The following is a 23,818-nucleotide window of genomic DNA, read 5'->3' as shown; positions in this document are numbered from 1 at the left end:
TGTCGTTTTTCCTATTTCTGTTTTTGTTTTGTGTGCTTTTGCAGCGTTTTTCTTATTGCTGGTGTTTTCTTAAGTTGCAGTCCGTTTGGCCTCCCTGGGCCACTGTATGTCCATCTTTAAAGCAGGGATTTAAAGGTTCCAAAATGTGATGTTCGAATAGGGTCTACAGTCCTGTTTGTGGTGCAGAAGGCACATTTAATAAGAATCTGTGGGGTGAACAGAAGATCAAAGTTCATGTCAGAATACCATCAAATCTGGAGTAGCTTAGATATTTGCCAAAGAAGAAGGGGCTCGGACTGCTCTGGAGACGTGTGCGAGATTTGTTAAAAACTAGAACAATTGACTGCAGATTGTTATCCAGCAAAAAGAATGGGGGGGAGGGGTGGATAATTCTGTCCTCATCTGTAGCTGAATCTAAACTTTGAGTAATGGAATATTGCAGTATATATAATCGGTAACCACAGGGGTGGGCAACTCCAGGCCTCGAGGGCCGGTGTCCTGCAGGTTTTAGATGTGTCCTTGATCCATCACAGCTGATTCAAATGGTTAAATTACCTCCTCAATGTGTCCTGAAGTTCTCCAGAGGCTTGGTAATGAACTAATCATGTGATACAGGTGTGTTGACCCAGGGTGAGATCTAAAACCTGCAGAACACTGGCCCTTGAGGTCTGGAGGCGCCCACCCCTGCGGTAGGACAAAATCTATCACATACTACGGAATATAGAAAAAAGATATAAAATATTCCCATGTGCAAGCATTTCTGCATTATTAGCATGAAAACCAAAAAGCTGAAATATTAAGATAATTATAGGGCCATGTGTTATATATGCTTCATATAGGATTTTGAAAACTGATACCAAACACAGATATTTAGCAATTTAAAAATTGGTATATTGACTGATATACTGACACTCTCCTGGACCTGCTTGGATCAGCTGGTAATTGTCTTTGAGGTGTTTTAAACATCTGCTGCCAACTGGGAAGTTGCGGCTCTTTGGTGGACATAGTCTGCAACACTGAAACTTATAACATAGTTGAAAGGTGCATAAATAATAAGGGTGCATCTAGAAACCTGTTAGCAACTACAAGTTTCTAGGTTTCCTGTATTGCCTCAATGGTTGCAGGGCATTGCGAGGTGAAATTGGTTGCCATTAGAGTTATCAACATGTCTCAATGTGCAACTTTACATCCAGAGATTTCTCTGTTTGCACTTTACATTCCATTTTCACTACTGCTTAACAAACAGTTAGCCGGTATTTTCAGACAAGAAATCACATATAGTGGCTGCATTGAACACTCCCTGAAGTTGGCTCTGCTGCATGTTTCTTCCTGTTAAAAGGGAGCTTTTATTTCTGACTATCGCCAAGAAGTTTAAATCAAATTCTGGATTTAACAGGTAGCCAGTGACAAGAAGCTGATATGGGATAAATATGGTCTCTCCGTCTAGTCCCTTTCTAGTCACTTTTTACTCTCACTACAGTATTCTTGATCAATTGAGGGCTTTTTAAAAAACATTTAGAAAAACTCGAATTAGAGGTGTTGAGCCCAGAAGTAATAAATGCATGAAATAATGAAGTTTAACAAATCCAGAAACAGACCCCCTCTCAGTGATAATCAACTTTCCACTGTGTTTTTTTACATTTCCAAATCTGAGAATACTCAAAGCGCACGATGAAGAGGAGTGGCAGAAATTCTTCACTAGAGGCTATCAGGTAATTAAAGACCTAGAAATAGTTTGAATTCATTTGAAAACCTTATTCTTTGTCTTCTCCACTATGATTGGAAAAGTAAAAAAACAACAGTTTTAGTTGTTGCATCCTCAGAGTTTAAAGTCTAATCACATAAAGACCTGGATTACATCTCACCTCCTGCTTCTAATTTAAGATAAAACTGAGGTTATTCGCCAAACAAATCTCAGGAACATCGTATCTAACCAGAGACTTACTCCGGATGTTATAACCCTGGCCGGTTTCTGCTGAAGGGTTCTTGTGTTAAAAGGGAGTATTCATCCACACTTTCGCCACTGTACTTGCTCAAAGGGGGTTATGTAATTATTTGGGGTTTCTTTCTAATATTGTAGGGCAGGGGTCCCCAATCCCAGTCCACGAGGGCCGGTGTCCCTGCAGGTTTTAGATCTCACCCTGGGTCAACACACCTGAATCACATGATTAGTTCATTACCAGGCCTCTGGAGAACTTCAAGACATGTTGAGATGGTAATTTATCCATTTAAATCAGCTGCGATGGATCAAGGACACATCTAAAACCTGCAGGGACACCGGCCCTCGTGGACTGGGATTGGGGACCCCTGTTGTAGGGTCCTTACTTTACACTAAAAAGTGCACTGAGGTGACTGTGGTTGTGAACTAGTGCTATATAAATAAAATTTCCACTGGATTATTCAAGTCCAGAACATTGAGAACATGGAGAAAGAAAAACTTTCTGGAAAAACTGAAGATGAAGTTAAACTACAAGTAAAATAGCAATAGATAAAATTAAAGTCTTTGAAATTTTGCTATAGCTTGCACATTTTGTTCCTAGTTGTTATTGGAAATGCTGATTAAACACTGATAAAATGTTCTTATTCTTACCTTTCATTTCACATTCTCATTGCTTAACTGTCAATCTACTCTTACCAGTTTATGAAGAGATAAAATTAATATTGAGCAGAACTGAGTTAATCTTTTTCCTGCAGCCCTCTACAACAGTCCCAGTTTCCAATGTGCCCATTTTTTAAATGAATTAACACCTCAGCTTTAGAAATTCATGTAAAGCTTTGTCCTGATCTCGATATCTGAAGCTAATGTTGCATCTGAAGAAATTAAAAGATATGAATATTTATTCAAACTACAGTGACATTATCGGACAGTTCTGATGATCACTCTTGTAAGATACAGTTTAACATAGACAATTATTTTTGTGTAGTTTGACAGTTTTCCTAATTAATTAAGTTTGGATGTAAATAAAAAAAATCACAAAGCAATAAATCCGACATTTACAGACTGCATTAATGGATTTTATTAATGCTTCTCAGTCTATGCTGGAAGGTGAGTTTGAACAACATTTTACATGTTCTACATGTGTTTCTACAAAATAATCCATCTTCATAAATGGTGTAGCCGGTGTATCTGCTGAACTTATTGTTATAAATATTGAAAAGCTATTTATCCGTATTCTTTCCAAGAATGTGCTCTGAATGGATGGTAGTGTTTCCTATGTACTTAGGCTTCACTCTTTGATGCTTTACTGTTGAAAGTGAAATGGAAGGTCAATCTCAAGCTTTCCATCTCTGACTGTCACGTGGGCTTGAACTTCCTCAGAAGCTTGCTGCAGAACCCCCTGAACCATATTATTGAACTCATGTACTACATACATGAACACATTTATAATGTACTCGCACACCATGTTGAACTCCATAGCAGAGATCTGGTCAACTATGTTCTTTAGGACCGTGACAAAGTTACGATAGAGATGATTGATATTGCCAAACATTTCATCTAAATAATCTGACTTGAGAGAGTCTACAAATTCCTGCAATTTCTCAACAATAGCCTCCAGGGTCTCACCTATTTTCACTAGCATTGTGTCAAGACTCTCCATGTTTTTTACAAAATTCACCATTTCCTCAAAGATTTTCTTGGAAACTTTTTTGACTTGATCTATGATCTGCCCTCCAGTGACTGCATCACCAACCGGCATCTGCATTTTCACATTGCTCAACCTTTCAACAAAAAAGTTATAGGTGGCCTCCATTTTTTCATAGATAATCTGAATGGTTACTTCTAGCATAGCAGCAATGCTGCTAGTTAGCTTCTTTAAGACCTCAGGGAGAGTGGTCATCTCATCTGACCCAGGCACTTTGAACCTGGTCTCCCTTAAAACCTTAATGACAGCATTTAGGAAGACCTGGACAGTTTTCTGGTATTGTACAATTATGTTCCTGAAGATAATTGACAGCTGGCTCATTTGAACATCATAATTGGTTGCAGCATTATAGACTTCATTGATGTGGTTAATGACAGAGTCCTTTAACATCTCCATGTACCCTGTGAACTGATACTTGTCAGTAAAGTCTTTGAATGTTGAAATTATGGAAGGAAGTCTCATCTTGATCTGAGAGAGTATTGCTGTGGGTGTCTCCATGTTGTAAACAATCTGTAGATTCATCTTGTTGTTATCCTTGGGAGTAGATCTGATGACCAAGATGTCAACATCAACCTCTGGGGCAGACTAGAAAAAAGAAAAAACAAAAGAAAAAGTAACATTTAGTAACCAAAATCTTAATTTATCGTTGTACTGACATTCTTCTTTTTCTTCTCCTTCTTCAGCTGCTCCTTTTAGGGTTCGCCACAGTGGCTCATCTGCCTTCATACCATACTATCCTTGGGATCCTCTTCTGTGTCACAAGCCCTCTCCATGTCTTCCTTTACTACATTTATAAACCTCTTCTGAGGGCCTAGTCTCTGGCAACTGCATCTTTAACAACTTTTGTTCAATATATCGACTATCCCTCCTCTGTACCATCTCAATCCTGTCTCTAACTTTGTATGTAAACCACACAACCTGCGTTGCCCCTAAAAATCTTGACATCTACGGTCTATCTATTACCCATCTACACCTTGTTTTTCTTAACCCTTCCACTTGTCTCCTCATTCACACACATGTGATCTGCGCACATCTCTCTGCCTAGCCATTTGATCCAGTGCCTTTCTTCCTTAGTGTCCATTGTATTAAAATGATCTTGCTAACAATACTTACAGGGTAACGGCCATAGACTTTTGCACTCATCTGGGATGGGACCGCACGACTGAACTGAAGGCCCAGAAGGCCAGTGGCTGGAGAAGATACTGAGGCACTGATACCATTGCTGTGTGTAGCATATTGAAGGTTCACATCAGTGAAAGTATGACTGGTGAAGTTCACGTTCAGTGCATGTTGTTGAACACTGGAACAAAAGAAAATATTGAAATCACAATTGCTCCTCATCTGTTGTTACATGCAAAAGATATAAAAATATGCAATTTACATATGAAAATATACAGTAAAGCATGAATTATAGCTTTGTGCATTTTCCTAAAATAACACATTTTAAAACAAACATATTGATTATTACCTCATAGCTTGCATAATGGCATGGTTGGCATTCACAGTCAGGTCAGCATGTGTCAGTGTGATTTGGCTAATCATGTTGAAAGCTTCATTCTCAAAGTTTACAGTAGAAGAAGCTATATAAAGAAATTGCATCAAATTTAGTGCTCAACAGTGCTTAAAAAAAGATAAAGACAGAAGTTTTTAGGGAATTTTAATCAACTCACCATCCATGTTGTATTCCAAGATCACAAAAGCAGAGGTTGCAGAGGACTTGGCAACTGCTCTGATGACAGGAGCACGGCTTTCTACTTCAGCTGCCATGCTTGTAGTGTACAGTGGGCTGACAAGCGTAGAATTAGTAAAGATGTGCTGCTTGGTAGCTGTTACTTCAACAACAGTCTTCTCAGAGAGAGCAAAGTCACCCATGTTGGTTGGCTGAGACACGTCAATGTTAATATCAACAGTCAAGGAGGCTGGTGCAAAATCCATTTTGGCTTGGGCAATATGAATCCCTTTGGTATTGAAGTTGAACAGGTTTGCCTCATTGTTGCCAGTATACGTCAGCACTGCATACAAATGGCTCATGGAGGCTTCAATGGAAAGATTCTCATTTACATCCATATCAATGACTTTGGTTGTACCATGGTTAAACTTGGTATCACTAATAACTTTAGAAGTTGAGCGCAGGGCGTCTTTATTCAGGAACACATTAGCTTCGTTATCTAGCATTCCATAAAGAAAGTAGTCTTCATAGACTGTGCCATCCATGTTTGCTTTAGTAGAGGACTCCATGGAAATATAATCAGAGGTTCCTTCAAGCTTCAGACTGTGGTCTGCCTCAGCCTTTCCAACAGTTTTGATCACAGGAATATTCAAATTACCACTTATCCTCAAGGTGGAAATAGCATTTGCTTTGGTTTTTGTGTCTGCATCCAGTTTTTGGTTTGCTTGCATGTCTAGTATTGGCAGGGCAATATTTGCAACTGTTGCCACAGAGACTTCAGTATCATAAGTATCAGCGCTCAGAGTGATGGTGCTGTCATGAGTTCCTGCAATACGAGTGTTTTCTAGGGACAGGGAGTTAGCCATCTTGAATCCCCTCTTGGTGGTAAGACTAGTAGTGCCAGCAAGTTTGACTTGAAGGTCCTCAAACATAGAGGTTGTGGTAGCTTCAAGACGGAACACAAGATCATCTTCTGTATACATTCTGGCATTAGCAATCAGATTAATAATGGCAGACTTGACAGAGAGTTCTGTTATTAGATTGCCCACATAGGGAATTTGGATCAAGCCCATCATATCAGCAAGCGGGGCTGCCTTGCTTTTCTGGTAAACAATCTTAGTATTCACATCCAGAGACTGGTCAGTGGTAGTCAAAATGTTGTCCAATCCAGCCTGATCATACAAGTTCAGATCATTGATGGCAGGAGTATGAAAGTCAACAAAAGGCAGATCAATCTCAGGAATACTGATGGGGTATTTCAGAAAGTCAAGACTGGCCTCACTATCCATGGCAGCGAAGATTCCAACTTCATTTACATTATTTTCAAGAGTGAAGTTGTACAAGATTTTGTACTGGTTAAAACGAGTCAGAATGACTGTATTCATCTTTTGACTGTCAGGACTGATGTGGGCCAAGTAATCATTCTGTAGTTCTATTTTAGCAGTCGAAAATTCAAAACTGTTGACCTTAACATTTCCTTTGTTTTGAAAGTCAAAGAAAAACTCACCAGGGTGAGCTATAACGCTTATTGCATTGGAAAGTCTACCAGTGACTGCACCATAGAGTTCTGTGTCTTTGTTTGCTTTCAACTCAGCCTTCATGTCATGAAGGTTTGCATAACCAGATGCAACAAGAAGACTGTTCTTAATAATTGGTGCTTCTGCTTCATTGCGAACATTAAACTTGAAGTAGGAAAATGTGCTAACTTCAGCACTAATATGTTGTTTCATCTTTAACATGGAACAGTCTGTGTCACCACTGAAAGATATGGTGACAATGCTGGGAGAAAATGACAACTCTAACTTGCTGTTGTGGCTGTCATCACCATTAAACGTTCCTGTATTGTCAGCTGTTAGAGTAAGTGTGTAGCCATCTTGGCGAACAAGTGATTTCTGTTTTAGAGCTACCTCATTACTGAGAATGACATTCTTGTCATATTGAATGTCCACTAAATGTGTGTATGTTGTATCAAGAGAAGCAGTCATTCCCCCTTCCCTAGCAATAAAGGCTGTGTTTACAAAGGTAGAAGTGTAAGGTCTAGTAGTGACCTTAATTCCAGTCTTTGCTTGGGCCTGAGCTGATAGGCCATAGAGAGTCACAGATGCCTGATGTTCAACTCCAAGAAAATTATGCCTGAACTTTACTGTCTCTCCAAAGACAACGCGTCTCATTTTTGGGATTGCAATGCGAGCAGTGGAATCTAGTTTGTAATTGAGAATTTCAAAATTTGGAGAGTTTCCAATGGAAGTGAAAAATCCCTTGAATTGAGGCGTCATTGCATTCTCAGTTGCGTTCTTAAACTCAGCAGATGTCTCCATTGTGTAGATGGGAGTCTGGAGTTTGAGTTCACCAAAGAGTTTACCAAAAGATGGGACTACAATTTCAGTTGGAATGGTTGGAAAGCTTATTTCAGGGACTTGAAGAAACTTGGCAAGTTTTTCTGTAGGGACTTGTGGAATTTTGGGGAATGAGATCTGAGAAAGAGTGATCTCTGGGAGGGTTACCTCAGGGATGGAAGGAAAGTAGTTCATCGTCAAATCTCCAAAGAAAGCATCCATGTCAAACATGCTAATCTTAAAATTTACAATTAAATCAATAAGTTCAATAATTCTCTGCTTGATGTCATCAGTGGAGATTGTGGTGGCTTTAACAGTGTGTAACCCAAAGATAGTGAACTCGGGGATGTCAAGCTGAGTTGGGATATCAAGGCTTGTAATTTTGTCTTTGACAAGTTGGGCAACTCTCGTAAGAGTATTAAACACAACTTCATCGAAGATATCCATTAGAGTTTTAAAAACTTCAGCTACTTTGATTTCTCTTAAGTGTTCTGAAAGGTCTCGAACAGACAATAACACCGTATTGACAAAATCTCTTATTGCCCCAAGAAGAATTTCATGTTTTCTAATAATCTCATTCATGATCTGTGCAGACAGATTAACAAACTCCTGGAAGTTTTTATAATCAAACGATTGAAGCTCTTCCACAATCATTTCAATAAACATGTTAATTTCCTGAATTATTTCTTTTACTTCATTTCTTTTCCAGTAGTGGATAGTAAACTCATGGCAATCCATTAAAAAACGATAAAAGTTTGTTATGACAGTAGCGAGATTAGTGATGGTTTCGTCAATCTTGATGTTTTTCACGACCTCCACAGCTTTATCTAAGATTGCTAGAAAATTTTTGTCAGCTTCAAGCTTTGCAATCAGTTCACTTAATTTGGAAGTTATTGTGTTAAGCTTATTTACAATATCAAAGTCCTGAATAATTTTCTGAATAAAATCTGTTATGTGGCTGACAATTTCCGTGGGAATGTAGCTCGTTAATAACTCGATATGAGCTTTTAAGGATGACGTGAAGCTCTTTAGCTCAGCAACAAAAATCTCCAATGTTTCTTTTATACCTCTGAGGATTGACTGTAGTTTGGCTTTGATTTCATCCTTGCCAGCAATATCATGTAGGAATGCAAAGCTGCTGCCCTTTAGTCTTTCCAAGTCAAACACTTGAATGATTTCTCCTATGGTTTCAGTTGCATATGCAATAATGGGCTCAATATCATATTCCTCATTAAGGTTATTCAGCCATTCCTGGATTGCTTGAATGGTGGTTTCAGGGAAATTGCCACTAAAAATAGTTTCATTCACCACATCAACAAAGTTCTGGATGTAAACAGAGAGATTAGCTAGTAGTTTCTTAATAGTAACATTTAGGTTCCTCAAAAATGTTTCCACATCATTCATGGAGATAGTATATTTCTGAATTAAATGACTGAAAAGCTCTTTCAGTTGAATTATCTTGCCTTCTATATTCAATTCAGTAAGTAGGTCACTTATATGTTGCGGGAGAGCCTCAACTTTAGCCCTTATATTATCATTGTTGATGTAGTGCTGCAGTTCATCTACAACATTCAAAAGAAATCCCTTGATGTGTTCCAGGAGGGCAAACAGATTTGGAATCTGAATTATGTGACTATCTGTGTTCTTGTCATATTTGAGTAAGCCAGAGACAGTGAACTCCTGGTTGTCTGTGGAAGCTGTGTTAATAATGTTTGTAAGGATTGTACTAGAAACCTCAATTCCAGTTGTCTCAGCAGTGTTATAAACATCTATGTTCTGATCAAAGGTGTGCTCATTCATTTTAGACTTAAATTTAAAACTAGTCCTTTGCTCTTGGAGTGACAAAGTAGTAATCATCTTGTTGTCAAATGTGGTCTCAAGGGAAAACCCATTATTCAGTTGATGGGTTACGGATGCCCTGCCTTCATTTGAGCTGGCAAGAGCCATGGGCTGAGCTCTAAAGAGAAACTTATTGTAGATCTGGGCACTCTCTCTTCCATAAATGGCCATATCTCCTTCAGCATTCAATATGGCATCCAAGTTGAAATCAAAAGGAGCAATATTGCAACGCACAGTGTGGCTTAAGCGCACCGGTTGTGAGTGAAAGCGGACATCATTGGTAATCATGGCAACAAGGCCGACAACTTCAACTTCAGTGTTGTGGTTCATGTGAGTTCCAAGGAATTTTCCAGTCGTGCTGCACTTTGCATTAGCACTCATGTCACCATAACTGATCTGATAGGTGTGCTTGAGCTCTTCTTCACCATTGTTGGCTTTCAAAACTCCACTCAGATCCATCTTGCCAAGCCCTACCTGCAGCTGTGCCTGATTAATAAAGTTAGCACTCAGGAGATTTAGATTGTTGTTAACATTTGAAGAAACACTGTGGGGGTTCAGGTCGAAGGTGATATCATGAGTGTAAGAGGCATAATCCCTTGCAGAGGCTTCAGCCTTTGAGTTGAAGTTAAGACCGGAGAGAGTTAAGGTAAAATTGTTGGTGTTGTCAACCTTGATTTCATACATCGCAGCCCTGTTGGTAATGGCTAGAGTAGCTCTTGTAGCATCAACCTCGGCATCAAAGGTGTTTTCCATGGACAGCGGGCTATGGAGAGTAGTTGTTCCTTTTGTGGTGAAACCATCTTTATTCATTCTCAGAATGACCTTATGAGTAGCCTCATTTTCAAGAAGCTTCACATTGGCATCACTATTTATAGCCAGACCATTGACATCAAGAGAGGCGGTCAGCAAAGAGTAAACATGATTTTCAGAGTAGTCTGTGTTTGTTTCCATCCTCAAGATGACTTCACCAGCACCAGCAGAGGCTTCTATCTGATTTTGCATCTTCATGCCAAGAGCAAGGGCATTTGCAGCACATATCAGTTTCACTCTGCTATCTCTGATAGAAAGCTCAGCATTGTGAGTGATGACATCAAAAGCACTGGTTTTAGACGCAACTGAGACTTCCCCATTGATATAGGTTCCTGTAATTACATTCAGGGCCTTAACAAGTGTGGAATCTACCTGAAAATTAGAATCAAACTTTACTTCTGGCCTGAATGGGAAGATGGTTAAGGACTGGATTGAGAGAGTCTTGCCATAAATGGGTCCAGCTTCAAATGCCACCTGAAATTTGTTGTCAACAGACATTTCCTCATGGTTTATTCCAGCCATACCAGTGTGCTCTGTGACAACACTGAAACCAAGTGGACTTCTGGCTTCTATCTTGGTGTTTGTTTTCAAATTAATTGCATCAGAGATGATTGCATCTTCAACAATGCTAATCCTGGCTTCAACGAATCTGTGGGCCAAAGAACTTTCAAATTGGGCTTTGATGGAATCGGTAGTGGCGACTTTTCCAGAGCCTAGATTAAAAACACACACACAAGGACAAAAAACAAAAAAAATGCTTAATTGCTGACTAATAACTTCAGAATCCCTATGGTGACTACTTTACCAGAAAAGATCCATTTGCTTGTATACAATATCCATATATACATCAAGAATCTCTTGAAAACTATTCCAACACAAAAAACAGCACTTCATTTGAACTACACATTAGCAACTTTAAATTTATCAGTGATCTTCAGTGTGAAGTACCTTCAAGCTTTATTGAAAGAATGTCAATTGGGGAGGTTCCTTTGATGACAAACTTAGCTGAGTAGCTTTGTGATTCATCTTGGTCTACGCCGAAAGCCACAGAGGCCTCTGTGTCATATAAGTTGCTTTTCATCACTGTTGAAACCTCAGCTCTACCAAACAAGGGAATAGATAGCGTGATGCTCTCAGGAACAACAAACTCGGGGATGGAAATCTCCATAGAGGGGATTTCCAGTCCATACTGCTGTAGAGACAGGCCTGGTGTGGTCAAAGCTGGTGGGAAGTTAAGCTCTTCTGTTGACTTTCCTCCAAGTGGCACAGGGATAGCAATTGTGAAGCGATTATTGTTTATGTAATAGATGGCCATTGCCTCACTATTAAAAAGATAAAAGTAAATATCTGGTTGTTTAGAAAGAAAAATTAGACAGTTTTAATATTTACCATGAGGTTTAACACACTTACGTATTCAGGAATAGTGTCTCTGGTAGGGAAATCTCTGGCATTTCAGGCAATCTGAAGTTCTGAATGTAAGGGAAATCAGCACCATACTTTTCCATGTAATTGTTTGCTGCCTAAAAACAGATAACCATTATTATATGCACTGTTACAAAATTTCCTCTAGGATTAATAAAGTACTATGTTTTTGAGTTCATGTTTTTTTTTAAGAAAAACACTTGTATAATTGAGCAAATATGTATGTACCTCCACAAACTTCTTGAAGATATGACGAACTTTCATGTCAGTTTGTGCCACTTGCATGTCAAGAAGATCATTGCCATAATTTTTAATCAAGTCGCCCTTAGGCAACATGGTGGTCTTGGCGTTCACATCCGACTTGACCTCAACCTCAATTTTTGTGGCATCTAAAATGATAAAGAAGAGAGCACTGAATAAAATCCAGAACAACTTTATGAGAAAAATCAAATTCAGATTGTTTATTTTAAAGATCATATCATAACCTTCATATAGCTATTAGAAATGGGTCACTCTGTCTTGATCATAGTTGCCTTTAAATGGTCAGTAAAACCATTTTTTAGGCTGCAATTATTAACTATGATGAAGTGACAGATATTTCTACAGATAGGAGGATGTCATTTTTCATACCTCGATACAAAAAAGCAACAATATGCAACTGTTAAATAACTTGTGATGGGACATTTAGAACACTGTAACTGAAAAAGCAATTTACCATATTTGATATTGATTTTCTGTTGAGAGTTGGCATCCATGACCTTGATTTCACTCTCAAGCTCCAGTTCCACTTCTTCATCACGTTTCATTGTAGCTGTGACAGTAGCATCAGCACTGATTGATGGGACCACAAGTTGGACTTGGAGCATACCTTCCTTCATAGCCTTCAGACTGAAAGAACATATACATCTTGCTGTTAATGATAGCAGTGAGATTAAAAAAAAATATGTGTGTGTGATCTGTAGTTGCTTTCTTACTTGGCACGACCAACCAGGGAGAGCTGAAGAACATTTTTGTTTAAAAAATTGAGAAAGATGGCGTGAGTTCCTCTGCCCTTTGTGTTTCCATCCACAACACCCAGCCTAACTCCAGCCTCTACATCGTAGTCAGGGATCTGGATGTCGGCACTGATGACATGCCTCCTTCTGTTATATTTCATGACTGCTGTGGCTTCGGTTGGCTCTGCACCTGTTGTTGACCAATTGAATGACTAAAGTTACAGTTACATCCATAATTTGTTGGACAACAGAATGATGGAAAGAGAAAAGTATGGGAAGGAAAGAAAAAGCTCATAATCCAAAGCATGCCACATAATATGTAAAACCTATTGGAGGCAATGTTATGGGACAGGTTTGCAGGGTTGCCACTGATTGTACACGTCTTCACAGTGCAAGTGGATGATTACAGTTACGGTAGTTTGTCCAATCAACTTTGAGCTGTTGAAAATGGAGGATTATGTATGACAACCTCTGCAATTTCTAAGCAGTTAATGCAAAACTTGTTAAAACCCTTTGAATTAAAGCATTCAAATTTAAAATCCACTGTGGTGGTGTAAGAAGACAAATTTATAAAAATGTTGTCTTTGTCCAAAAAATTATGATTTAACTGTAAACAAATCAAAAGAAAAAAAAATCAAATGTTGTACATTACCGTCAGCTTTTAGAATAAACTTCAAGGAATCAACTTTCTGCCGGTCATTGTCTCCCTCGCTGAGGAGTTCATAGGCAATAGTGGCTGTGTACTCGGAAACTTCACCAGTTGGGTGCAGCTCCACAACATATCTGTTAGGTTAAATGGACAGTATTTATTTATGAAATAATTACATTTAAGACACTGTTATTTTCTGTTGGTTAAGAATATTTTACAAACTTGCTGTCTCCAGTGAGGGGGAAGTAGGGCACTGTCTCCTGAGAGGAAGCGTCAATGTATTGCAGAGCAGTGCAGTATTTCATTCCCACAAAGGCAGGACTACACTCACTAACATCAACCTTGTCCCTCACCATAGGAGGGATGGTCTTCACCTCTGATCCCGTCACAGCCACAAGGTTGTTTCTAAGTAGGAATTGTAGCAAAGGAAAAATATAATTCTGTCCTAAATGAATTTAATCAAAGATACATATAAACAAAGCTTTGTTTATTTTACTTTGACAAACATTGGCCAGTTTATAATTCAAGATAAGATTTAATCAGCTGTTTTCTCTGCATTCATATTGGAGAAAAGTTACATAATATATAAAAGGTCTAGCTCTCGCTTACGTAATTTTGATGAGCTTTGTTGGACTTGTTGGAGCAGGGATGGTCAGCTTAATATTATCACGACCAAAGGTGATCTTGGCATTCAGGCCACTCTCATGGAAAATGTTGGTGTGCATTTCTAATCCAGAGTTGACATATTCAGGGATGTGAGAGCCAATCTGAGTTGCAAACTCAATACCAGCAGAGGGCATGAAGGTCACTTCACTCTGTGTGGAAACAGGAGAAAGGTTAACACCTGTGATGATGTGGTGAAAAAAAATGACAGGTGGCATTTAAATATATTTATGGAGAATTACCATGTCACGAGCAATCCTCAGTCCACCCTTGATACCGGGTGTAAAAGTACCAGAGAGTGCAATCCTCAGAGGCACACCGGTGACAGTAGGCAGGAAGAACTCATTGTCCATGAAGATGTAGTGGGCAAAGATTGTGTTGTCAGAGTTCACCATTAGTGCTCTAATTAACTGTGGAAAATAAAAACACACGTATAATAGAATCTTTAAATCATTAGCAATTGATTGCTCACTGTGAATGTCCTTTAACTTTATCTTACATCAGTTGGGAACATCTTTAACATGTTGTTGATCATCGTAGCAGCAGAGTAGGCTATCTCCTCCATTTCATTGGTCTTCAGATATCCCAGCTCATTTCCCAAAAGTCTCAGATAAACCATTGCCTCTGGAGACTGCATGGTCTTCAGCTCTCTCACCAGTTTGTTGAGATTTTGTCCGATCTCCTTCATCAGGTTCTAGGAGGCCAAAATATAGGCAAACAATTTAAAAAGTTACCCACTGAAAGAGTTCATAATTAATTTAAAGTCTGACTAACGTAAAACAGATTGCTCTTCAATTCAATTCAGTTCAATTTTTATATAATGCCTAATCACAGCAGCAGTGGTCTCAAGGTGTATTGTAAGGTATTATAAGGTGGAGACCCTAATATAGAGAAACTCCAGTAATCGAACAACCCCTTTGAGCATGCACTTGGCTAAAGCGGGAAGGAAATCTTCCCTTGTAACCGGAAGAAACCAGGCCCAGGAAAGAAGAAATAAGTGTATAAACTAGTGTTTCAGCATCACTCTGGGGCAGGATTTTCCTATTTTTTTTAATGATCTTGCACTAATGTAAGAAAGAAGTCCTACATATTTATTTAATATACAGACTGAAGGACATATCCTTGTTAGAAATTACCATAAGAGTCCTCAGTGTCACTGGAGGTCAATGCCATTCATGCAGTTATCTTATTAGAGACCATTTTTCTAAGGTTTTTAAGTTTTATATCAGTTTAGAAGTAGGGAATGGATAGAAAGAGCTGGGTATCATCTGCATAGTAATGAAAATGTATGCTACACCTAAGAGGAGCAATGTAATGTAAACAGTTTTGGTCCTAGCATGGAACCCTGTAGAATTCCGTAATTTACCTCAGCGTGTGAGAAGACTCCCCATTTACATAAACAAATTGGAATCTAATAGATATGATTCAAACCACTGCGGCACAGTACCTTTAATTCCTACAGAATGCTGTAATCTTTTTAATACAACACTGTGCTCAACAGTATCAAGGGGTATAGGGATGGGGTGGAGAGAACAGGAGGAGAGAAGATGCAGATATGTGTGTAGACCAGAGATGGGCGTATACTGTAATCCGATTACTTTTTTCAAGTAACGAGTAAAGTAAGGGATTACTATTGCAAAAAGTAAATAGATTACCGTTACTTTCCCATAAGCACACTGTGTTACAGCGTTACTAAAACCGTGATTTTTTTTTGCGAGAATATCTCATTACAGTGATGTAAGCGAGTGCGACGTTCGTGATAACAGCTGTGTGCAGATCAACAATGGATAATATATCGAGTGTGGGAGAGAGTATGAGCATGCAGCGTTTAAAGCGTGGAAGTACTGACCTTATTTTGAGTTTGATTCCACAAAAAGTGACAAAAACATTAGTGTCTGTTGTGCGTGGGAAGAAAACTTATTTTTACTGCGAAAAAAACCCCTAAACTTCCAAGCAAGCACCGAGTGTGCTACGACGTAATGGGAAATTCACAGAGAAACTCGCGGATTCTTCAACTGCCTGCAGCGGCACACCTGCACCAGGGTGAACCTCCGCCTACCCCACTCCTGCTTTACAGGTGAAAATAGAGCAACAGGACCGCTAGTCTTTGATTTTATTTATTTTCTGTTATGTTTTACTTGCATCTATTTGAAAGAGTGAGTGTAAACACAAAAAAATATTTTATTATGTGCTGGAATGTGCAGAAAATAGGTTTAAATGTTAAACAAATTTCTTCCAGTCAGAGAATGTTGCATATAATTAAATTTTTGCTTGATGCATAAAGTTAAAAGATTAAAACTAATAAAACAAGTTTTAAAAAGAGACTTTTCCATTTGATTACATTTTGTATGATGGATTATGCAGAAAAAGTAGAATTGGGCTGAAAGATCTATCGCTTTATCACCTATTCAGGTTGTAAATCGTGTTTTTAAAAAGTAACTAAGTAATTAATTACTTTTGAAAATAAGTAACCAGTAAAGTAACGGGATTACTTTTTGGGGGAAGTAATGAGTAATTTGTTACTGATTACTTTTTTCAAGTAACTTGACCAAAACTGGTGTACACTGCAATTCTACTTCCTGGTCTAAATTCTGCATAGTCATGTTTTTGGGGATTTAATACATTTAGCCAGATTTCTAGAAATCAGAGTTGCTTTGTCTGAAGCGGGATGGATGCTATCCCTTCTAACAAGACCAGGTATTCACCAGAAAGTTTCCTAATTGTCTATAAAACGCACATTGTTTTATGGACACCACTCAGATAGAGGGCAATTTAAGGACAACATGTAGCTAAACATGTCACTCCTAATCTGATTGGGGAGGGAAACAGAGAAAGCTAGAGTCCAACATGTGTTAGCAACGTTACACACCAGATGTCAAATTCATGGAAATGGGAGTCAATAAATTATAATTTTACCGAGTCTACGTTTGTCTTTAGAGAGCAGTTTCAGGGTTCCTTCAATGTCGACTGCTCTGGCCCCAGGAAGATAACTGACTATTGCTGCAGGTGTCTCTAACATCACACTTCTCAAAACAGATTCACCAATATCCACAGTTTGTTCCTCAACATGTGTGTAGGTTTCTGTTTAGGATCAAGTTTCCTCCTCGTGGTCCCCTAGCCAGCCTGTTTTCTATGGCTGCTCGGGACAGTCGGCTGGGGGAGGGCGAATGGTGGCTAAGCTACCCTCACCTGCACTGACTGCTGGGGCCAGGCTAGCTACAGGGTTTTCTAGGTTGTGGTGAAAGGTGTCCAACTGAAATACCTGTCTATTTATCCGGTCCGCCTTGAAAGCAGGGATCACGTTCTGCATGACCTCGCGGATCCTGTGTGGCATGTTGTCAGACACAAAATACATAGTCTGCATGGCAGTGTCAGGGAAGAATCCATTTTCTCCAAACAAAGCTTCAACAGTTGGCTCAAATCCTGTCCCCTCCATACCGATCTTCAAAGGTGACAGATTTATTCTGTTAAACCGAACATTTCAAAACAGTGTCTCAATTTGCAGTAAATGGCCCAAAATCATTACCTCCACCATATCAATGTCATAGCCAAATGCCTTGAGAGTCATTTCAAGCATGACCTCCTTGGGCAGGTAGCTTGTACCCTCAAAGATCATATTGCCCTCCAAAGATCCAAACTTATAGTTGCGAGAGAACTTTGTGGGGTCCATAATGGGCCCAATCTCATTACCCTGAATGGCATTCTGAAGCTTATGTCTCAGCCTGTAGAAAAAAATAGTCGAGTTATTGTCACCGAATTAGAATAACAACTTTCTAATTACCAATAATTCTCACTTACGCTTGAGTCTCTGACCCAGATGAGGACAAAATGTTGGTAATGTGGGAGATGACAAAGCTCTTGACTTGTTGGTCCTGTATATTGGGCAAGGCATTCTGCACCCGGGCAAGTTCACTTAGCTGAGGATTTTTCATAAGTACCAGATATGCAGCAATACGTTTTTGCATGGGACTAGTGCTGTCCAGAAGAACCTGCATAAACTCCTCTCTGCCCTGTGCCCAAAGTACATAAAAAAAAATTAGTGTAAAAAAAAAAAAGAAATTATATGGGTCTGACTAATTGTCTGACTTGAAAGGAGACCAAATTTAATGACATGCTGCATTGGTAGAGTGTTGGTTAAAAGTTTACATGTACTCGTTATTGGCATGAATGTCACAGTAATTTGGGACTTGTAATGCTTTCTTTGAAATGTTCTTTTTCCAGGGTGGAATGAATGTACAACATACATCTTTCAAGTCTTTAAAAAACAAGATTTGGGGACACAAATTTGAATTTATTTCAGATTTTCTATTATCTACACAGTATAAATACACCCCAATAAATATTTGATTAAATGTCCCTTAGAAAGATGCACCTCAAATATACTTTTGGTAGTTTATTGGCATTTAAAGGAATCATTAAACTCATAAAATTAACATGACATTCATGCCCATGATGTAGAAAGACAAAAGAGATGAGTAGAATTGTGAAGAAGTGCTCACAGTGTATGTATCCCAACTCATTCTGAGTAAGGATATTTTTAATTACAGAGATATTGCACAGATGAAAGCAGAAAGAGGTCTGAGATATTTGTCTAATATTCACACTGAAGGACATATCCTGGTCAAAAGGTAAATTCAGGAGAAAACATTACAAGTCATGTGTCATCTGGCTTTATCCATAAATAAAGCTGGGTGTCATCTGCATAGCAATGAAATTGTATGTAGTGTTGTCTAATAATGTTATCCAAGGGAAACATGTATGTTGTAAGTTCGCACAGAACTTTGTCGAATTTCATAAAAATTTCATTTAATACTCCTGCTATGTGATAATTTTTATAATACATTTTTGTTATCAGTGATATCAGATGCTACACTGAGTTGCAACTCTTCACTAGTGCTCTATCTGTGCTTTGTTGCACGGTAAATCTTGACTGAAATTCTTCAAATAAACAATTCCTGCAAGTGATTAGGTAACTATTTGAGAACTACTTTTTCAAGAATTTCTAAAATAAACTTTTTTAAAAATAGGTTACCTCCTCAGGGAGAGGGGTCAGCCTGTACACTTGAATTGCAGCTTGTTGCACGGCCAGAGAAGCTGTAGGTTTGTTCACACAGTTGATCACAGCAGTCCTGAGTGCTGGACTAGCAGGTACCACAGCTGGAGCCATGTTTCCAATAACCTAAGATAAAAAGTAAAGCAAATAATCAACACATGAAGAAGAATAAAAATTCATGCATGCTTCAACATGCTCTACAGGTGAGATTATGATATCTTGTTTTGTAATGGGCAATTTTAGCGTGTTGCTCCAAAGGATCTACCCTTTAAATGTATATCATTGATTTCTGTTTATTTTGCTATAATACATGAAATCTGTGTCTGTGTGTGTTTGCTTGCTTCTGTAGTCGCGAACTCCTCCAACACAATCAGGAGTTGAGAAAACAAATAGGCAGACAGGTACAGCTGAGAACCCTAAAGGTTCAATATCAGATGTTACATTGTAATCATTGTTGCCTAGCAACCACCTAGCTAATAAAAACATTGTATCATCAAGATTCAATATGTATTGATATATTTTTGCTTCAAACAATCATAATTATCATAAAAGTAATTCTCTAACTTTATTTCTACAGTAACAGTACTTTAATTTGAAGTTATGGGCAGAATACCTACCCTGAGTGTCATAAAAGTTTTGTCTTTGTCTCCAGAGCAATCACCCAACTGGGAAGCCATGAACTCCGCAACAGAGTGAATCTCAGGAATTTGCCTTCCTTCAGACTTGTAAAACCTGTTAAAAGAAAAAACACAACATTTAGCCTCTAAAATGTATTTCACAAAGAAAGAACTAGTAAAATATTATTGATAAATCTTCCCTTGAATAAAGTCTGATTTAATTTGCTTACCTCTTTACAACATTGCTCAGAGCATACATGACAGGCTTGCTGGGTTTGTATTTGGCCATCTCGAGCATATCGTGGATCAAGAGTGCAGAAGGATTGGACACGAGTCCCAAAGCAAAGACAGTCGCATCAACCTCAAGAGCGTTGGTGTCAAAGGTCCTGAGGATCTTCATGATGGCACTGCTGCATTCAGGCGTTCCACATTGAGCCAGTACCTGGTAGGTGAGGACTCGGGATACCGCAAGAGCCTCAGGGAGTGCCGCGCTCAAGGTTTCTGTTTTCATTCCACGGACCGTTGAGACAAGCTTGTGGAACAGGGAAGCCCTCTTCTCACCCTCGTTCTCAGACAGAGTGTCCAGTTCTCTCAGGAGATTCAGAACTGCATCTTTATCCTGTACAAAACTCTTGTCCTCAACAGCCTCCATGTGGAGATCCTTGACAATGACACCTTAGCAGACAAACAAAAAGATTATCATGAGTCTGCACTACATTGTGGTTATAACAAATCAAAACAAAGCAAATTAAACAGAAAAGGCTTACCGTGAGCAAAGATTCTGTCATTGTGAGGAGAAACTTTAACCACCGTGAGCTCTTGCTTTCCGACATTGGCAACTCCATATTCTCTCCTTAAATATAGAAAACAGGGATAAAAACAAAACAAATGCATATCCCTGTGTGTACTTACATAGCAGAGCATTCAGTAGAGTCTAGTACAAGGTTTGACTTACTTATATGAGAAGGGAATGAGGATGTGGTTCTCGGTGCAGGACCCAAAGGTCATGTGTTTTTTCTCATTGTCAAACCTGTAATTGCAGGTTTGGGAGCTTCTGATCAGCTGAGCAAGAGGGTAGTGCTTAAAAGTTATAGATGAGGATGTTAGCATTGTGGATATTTGTGTTGGCACATTTTTGTGTAATCTTTTGCAAAAGTAAAGGCATTACATTTTTTTTTTTTTTAAAGATACTCAATTCGGCTTTTCTTTCCATTATAGCTCAAATTTAACCACTAGTGTGTTAAGACACATTAATACCACAGTACAACGAACAAAGGTAGAGTTTCTCTTTTGATTTGTCATAGTGTTTAAAGTTTTCAGCTCACAGCTTGTCTTTGGGTGCCTTACCATGCCGGTGATAAGAGCCAAGGGGCTGGTGTGATCTCTCATTGGGACAAATTTGTCACATCTGGACAGATCCCTGTTTAGGCTGACATCAGTTGCAATGTCTTCTCTAGCATTGACTGTGTAGTGGGTCTTGCAGTTGCCGTGAATTGTAGGCTGCAGCGAATATGGTAAAGATTAGATGAACTAAATAAAGATGTATAATATATGATTACGAAACCATTTTTAATAAATATAAAATGTGGTTTAATGTTGTTAAAGTGTTGTACCATATTCTTGTTCTTGTCTTCTTCCAGCACAGGAACAGCCAGTGCAGAGATGATACCCCTCTTAAAGTTCAGGACAGTTGTTGTTTCACCGTCCTCAGGGTACAGTTTCACATCATACAAACCCTCAATCACGACCCTCAGGGGATACCTTTAAAAAACAGTGCACAGTCTCCAAATATACCACTTTTTTTTTTTCAATGGTTTAAATTATCATGGAGAAATTACATACTTTTCCATTTCAGCAGCAAAGGCATCAGAGCTGGGGCTGTTGGCAAACACAGGGTTACCCTGTGTGTCCGTGTCAACGACTTCACTCAGCCTGCAGCCAGTAGTGCGCACAATGAAACTACAAGTCTGAGGCACTTCAATTTCAACCTGTGAGAGGAGGGAAATTTCTTTTTCTGAAATACATGGATTGGAAAGGGGAAAACTGATGATTTAGCATCATCGTGAGGTGTTTCTCATACCTTGCAGGAAGCCTTGTGTCCATTCTTGAGATGTGAGGCTCCGTTGATAGCATTCAGAGATTCAGCTTCATATTGGTATTCATACTTGTGTAGGCTCTTGTACCTTTGAGCCACTAGGAGAGATGAGATTAGAGTAATGAGAAATCATTTATTAGTTATCTTTTGGAAACTACTGCTACTGTGAAAACTTGATGTCAACATCAAAATGAACTTACAGAGACAGGTTGGTTGATCCCGATCTTGTGCAACTGGAAAACAAAGATTAATCATTTGCTTTAGCACCTGTAATACAACTAAAACGCAGTGCACTACAACTTAAACCCATCTACCAAGCCTAATAATAACCTAGCAAGGATTTACACATAGGTGAGTACCATCAGATGTTTTGTGTTTTCCCAATTTTTGTACTTGTTGCATGTTTTTTTAACCTTCATTCAACAATTCGGCAAAGACTACAGTACACTGATATCTATTGCAACCTTTTTAACGCTGTAGAAAATACTTTTTTAAACTGAAAGAATTTAGGAACTACTCACAAGTCAAGGCAGATGTACTGAGGAGCAGCAAAAGGCAGAGCTTTGAGTCCCCCATGATTGGTTCGTTGAAGCCCCCTCCTTTTGGGTCAACGAGCACTCCAAAATGAGACTGATTTTTTTGTACTTCAGCTTGAGGCTTTTATACTCTCAGGTGGGCCCTGTTGGGAGACTGGGAGGCACAGACAATTCTTTGAATGCTCAAAGTCCACCTGACCCTCTTGTGTGTGGAGGGACAAAGGCAAAAGGGTTTAAAACACACTTAGAGCTAAAAGACGAGACATGGAAAACGGATGTATTGTGTTAAAAAAAAATCTTCTTTTATTAATGTGGTTTGTCATTCACTGATTGGATATTAAGGGTTAGTCTTAAGAGATCATCTAATAGCTACTAATTAGTTTTCGCGTTGTTTTTATTCTTCACGCTGTTACATTCTTAATAGTGTGCTAATAACCCACCACCAACAATTCATATTATTTCTTACACTTTCCAGTTAGTGATTGTGAATGCGTATAAAGGCATAGATTTAATGAGCAATTCTACACTCTAAAATACTCCAGTTGATTCATAGACAGAGAGATTGCACACATTAAAATTGAAAAAATTGAAGATTAAAAAGGTAGCATTAATTGTCTAGTGTTACTTGCTTCATTTTAGGCTGCAGTGATTGGTAAAAACTGCCGTAAAAACACTTAAGTTAGCAAAAAATCTTAGATTATATAACATAATAAATGCACTCCTGTACATATTTGCACTATACACATTGTTTAAAATGGCAATGTTGCTTTACATTTACTTTTTACAGTAAAAAACCAACCAACCAACCAACAAAAATAATAATACTTACAGCGTAATGAAGTTAGATGCTTGTTTTTCTGCTCCACAGCCCAAAAATGACAACAGCAAAAACATTTGCAGACCTTGATTTGGGTTGGGACACTGAACTTTGAGCTACAAAGTTTCAAAGGTTCCTGCAAAATTTGATTAGTTGTTTGAATAGGGTCTGCTATTCTGTTTGTGGCATGAAAGGCACATGCAATAAATAAACAGTAATAACCTTGAGCTGTCTTAAGCATTATTATTATTTTTTGTAAATGGTGTTTACTTCAATCATTTATATTGCACTATATTAAACATTTCCCATTACTATACAAATTCTTGAAAACATGAAATTGTCTTTTTTTTATGTGTGCACTGATCTCAGAGTTACATCTAAACATTGTGTAATGGTCTGTTGCAATATATATCCTGATCAGTACTTTTTGTTGGATGCTGATAATGTTTGAACTAACACAGAGTCCAAAGGGAGCTTAAAGCGAACACTTTTGTCCTTTTCCATTTTAAATTTAAAGCTTATTTATTTTTTCTTTTGCAATAACAATATTCTAACTGAATTAAACTATATGATCTTCTAAGTTGCAAGTTTTCTGTGTAAAGTCCTGTTAAGTACTTGAGACTGGACTTTTTCTAGCTGTTCAGCAGTTAAACAACATGAATCACCAAACGAT

At 38.5% G+C, this 23,818-nt stretch overlaps 1 protein-coding gene across 1 annotated transcript; it reads right to left on the bottom strand.

The window, feature by feature from the left end:
* Positions 1 to 2,993: 2,993 nt before the first annotated feature.
* On the bottom strand, positions 2,994 to 23,272 carry apobb.1 (apolipoprotein Bb, tandem duplicate 1). Its single transcript, XM_005921585.2, has 29 exons — positions 23,158 to 23,272; positions 22,314 to 22,482; positions 21,993 to 22,025; positions 21,778 to 21,890; positions 21,540 to 21,685; positions 21,311 to 21,458; positions 21,045 to 21,197; positions 20,653 to 20,777; positions 20,465 to 20,550; positions 19,928 to 20,372; positions 19,698 to 19,812; positions 19,060 to 19,206; positions 17,826 to 18,037; positions 17,554 to 17,749; positions 17,290 to 17,469; positions 14,527 to 14,721; positions 14,270 to 14,437; positions 13,974 to 14,179; positions 13,587 to 13,769; positions 13,368 to 13,498; positions 12,695 to 12,905; positions 12,436 to 12,608; positions 11,949 to 12,109; positions 11,709 to 11,818; positions 11,247 to 11,620; positions 5,315 to 11,011; positions 5,113 to 5,224; positions 4,758 to 4,944; positions 2,994 to 4,229 (listed from the first exon to the last, which is right to left on the bottom strand). The coding sequence occupies exons 2-29, from the start codon at positions 22,366 to 22,368 to the stop codon at positions 3,243 to 3,245; spliced, it is 11,049 nt and encodes a 3,682-aa protein (XP_005921647.1). The 5' UTR covers positions 22,369 to 22,482; positions 23,158 to 23,272; the 3' UTR covers positions 2,994 to 3,242.
* Positions 23,273 to 23,818: the final 546 nt, after the last annotated feature.

This window comes from Haplochromis burtoni, unplaced genomic scaffold (genome assembly GCF_018398535.1).
Source record: "Haplochromis burtoni strain Fernald_Lab_line unplaced genomic scaffold, NCSU_Asbu1 Contig_47, whole genome shotgun sequence".
Classification (NCBI taxonomy): Eukaryota; Metazoa; Chordata; class Actinopteri; order Cichliformes; family Cichlidae; genus Haplochromis; species Haplochromis burtoni.
Note: the sequence above shows the minus strand (reverse complement) of the source record. Positions and strands in the feature narration are given on the sequence as shown.

Bases quoted from the DNA above. Each gene is read 5' to 3' on its own strand.
- apobb.1 (XM_005921585.2), bottom strand. From the start codon at position 22,368: ATGGGGGACTCAAAGCTCTGCCTTTTGCTGCTCCTCAGTACATCTGCC. The intron at 21,459-21,539 runs GTATGTAATTTC...TGTTTTTTAAAG, and splicing joins TTTGCTGCTGAAATGGAAAA to GTATCCCCTGAGGGTCGTGA. The intron at 11,819-11,948 runs GTACATACATAT...ATCTGTTTTTAG, and splicing joins TCTTCAAGAAGTTTGTGGAG to GCAGCAAACAATTACATGGA.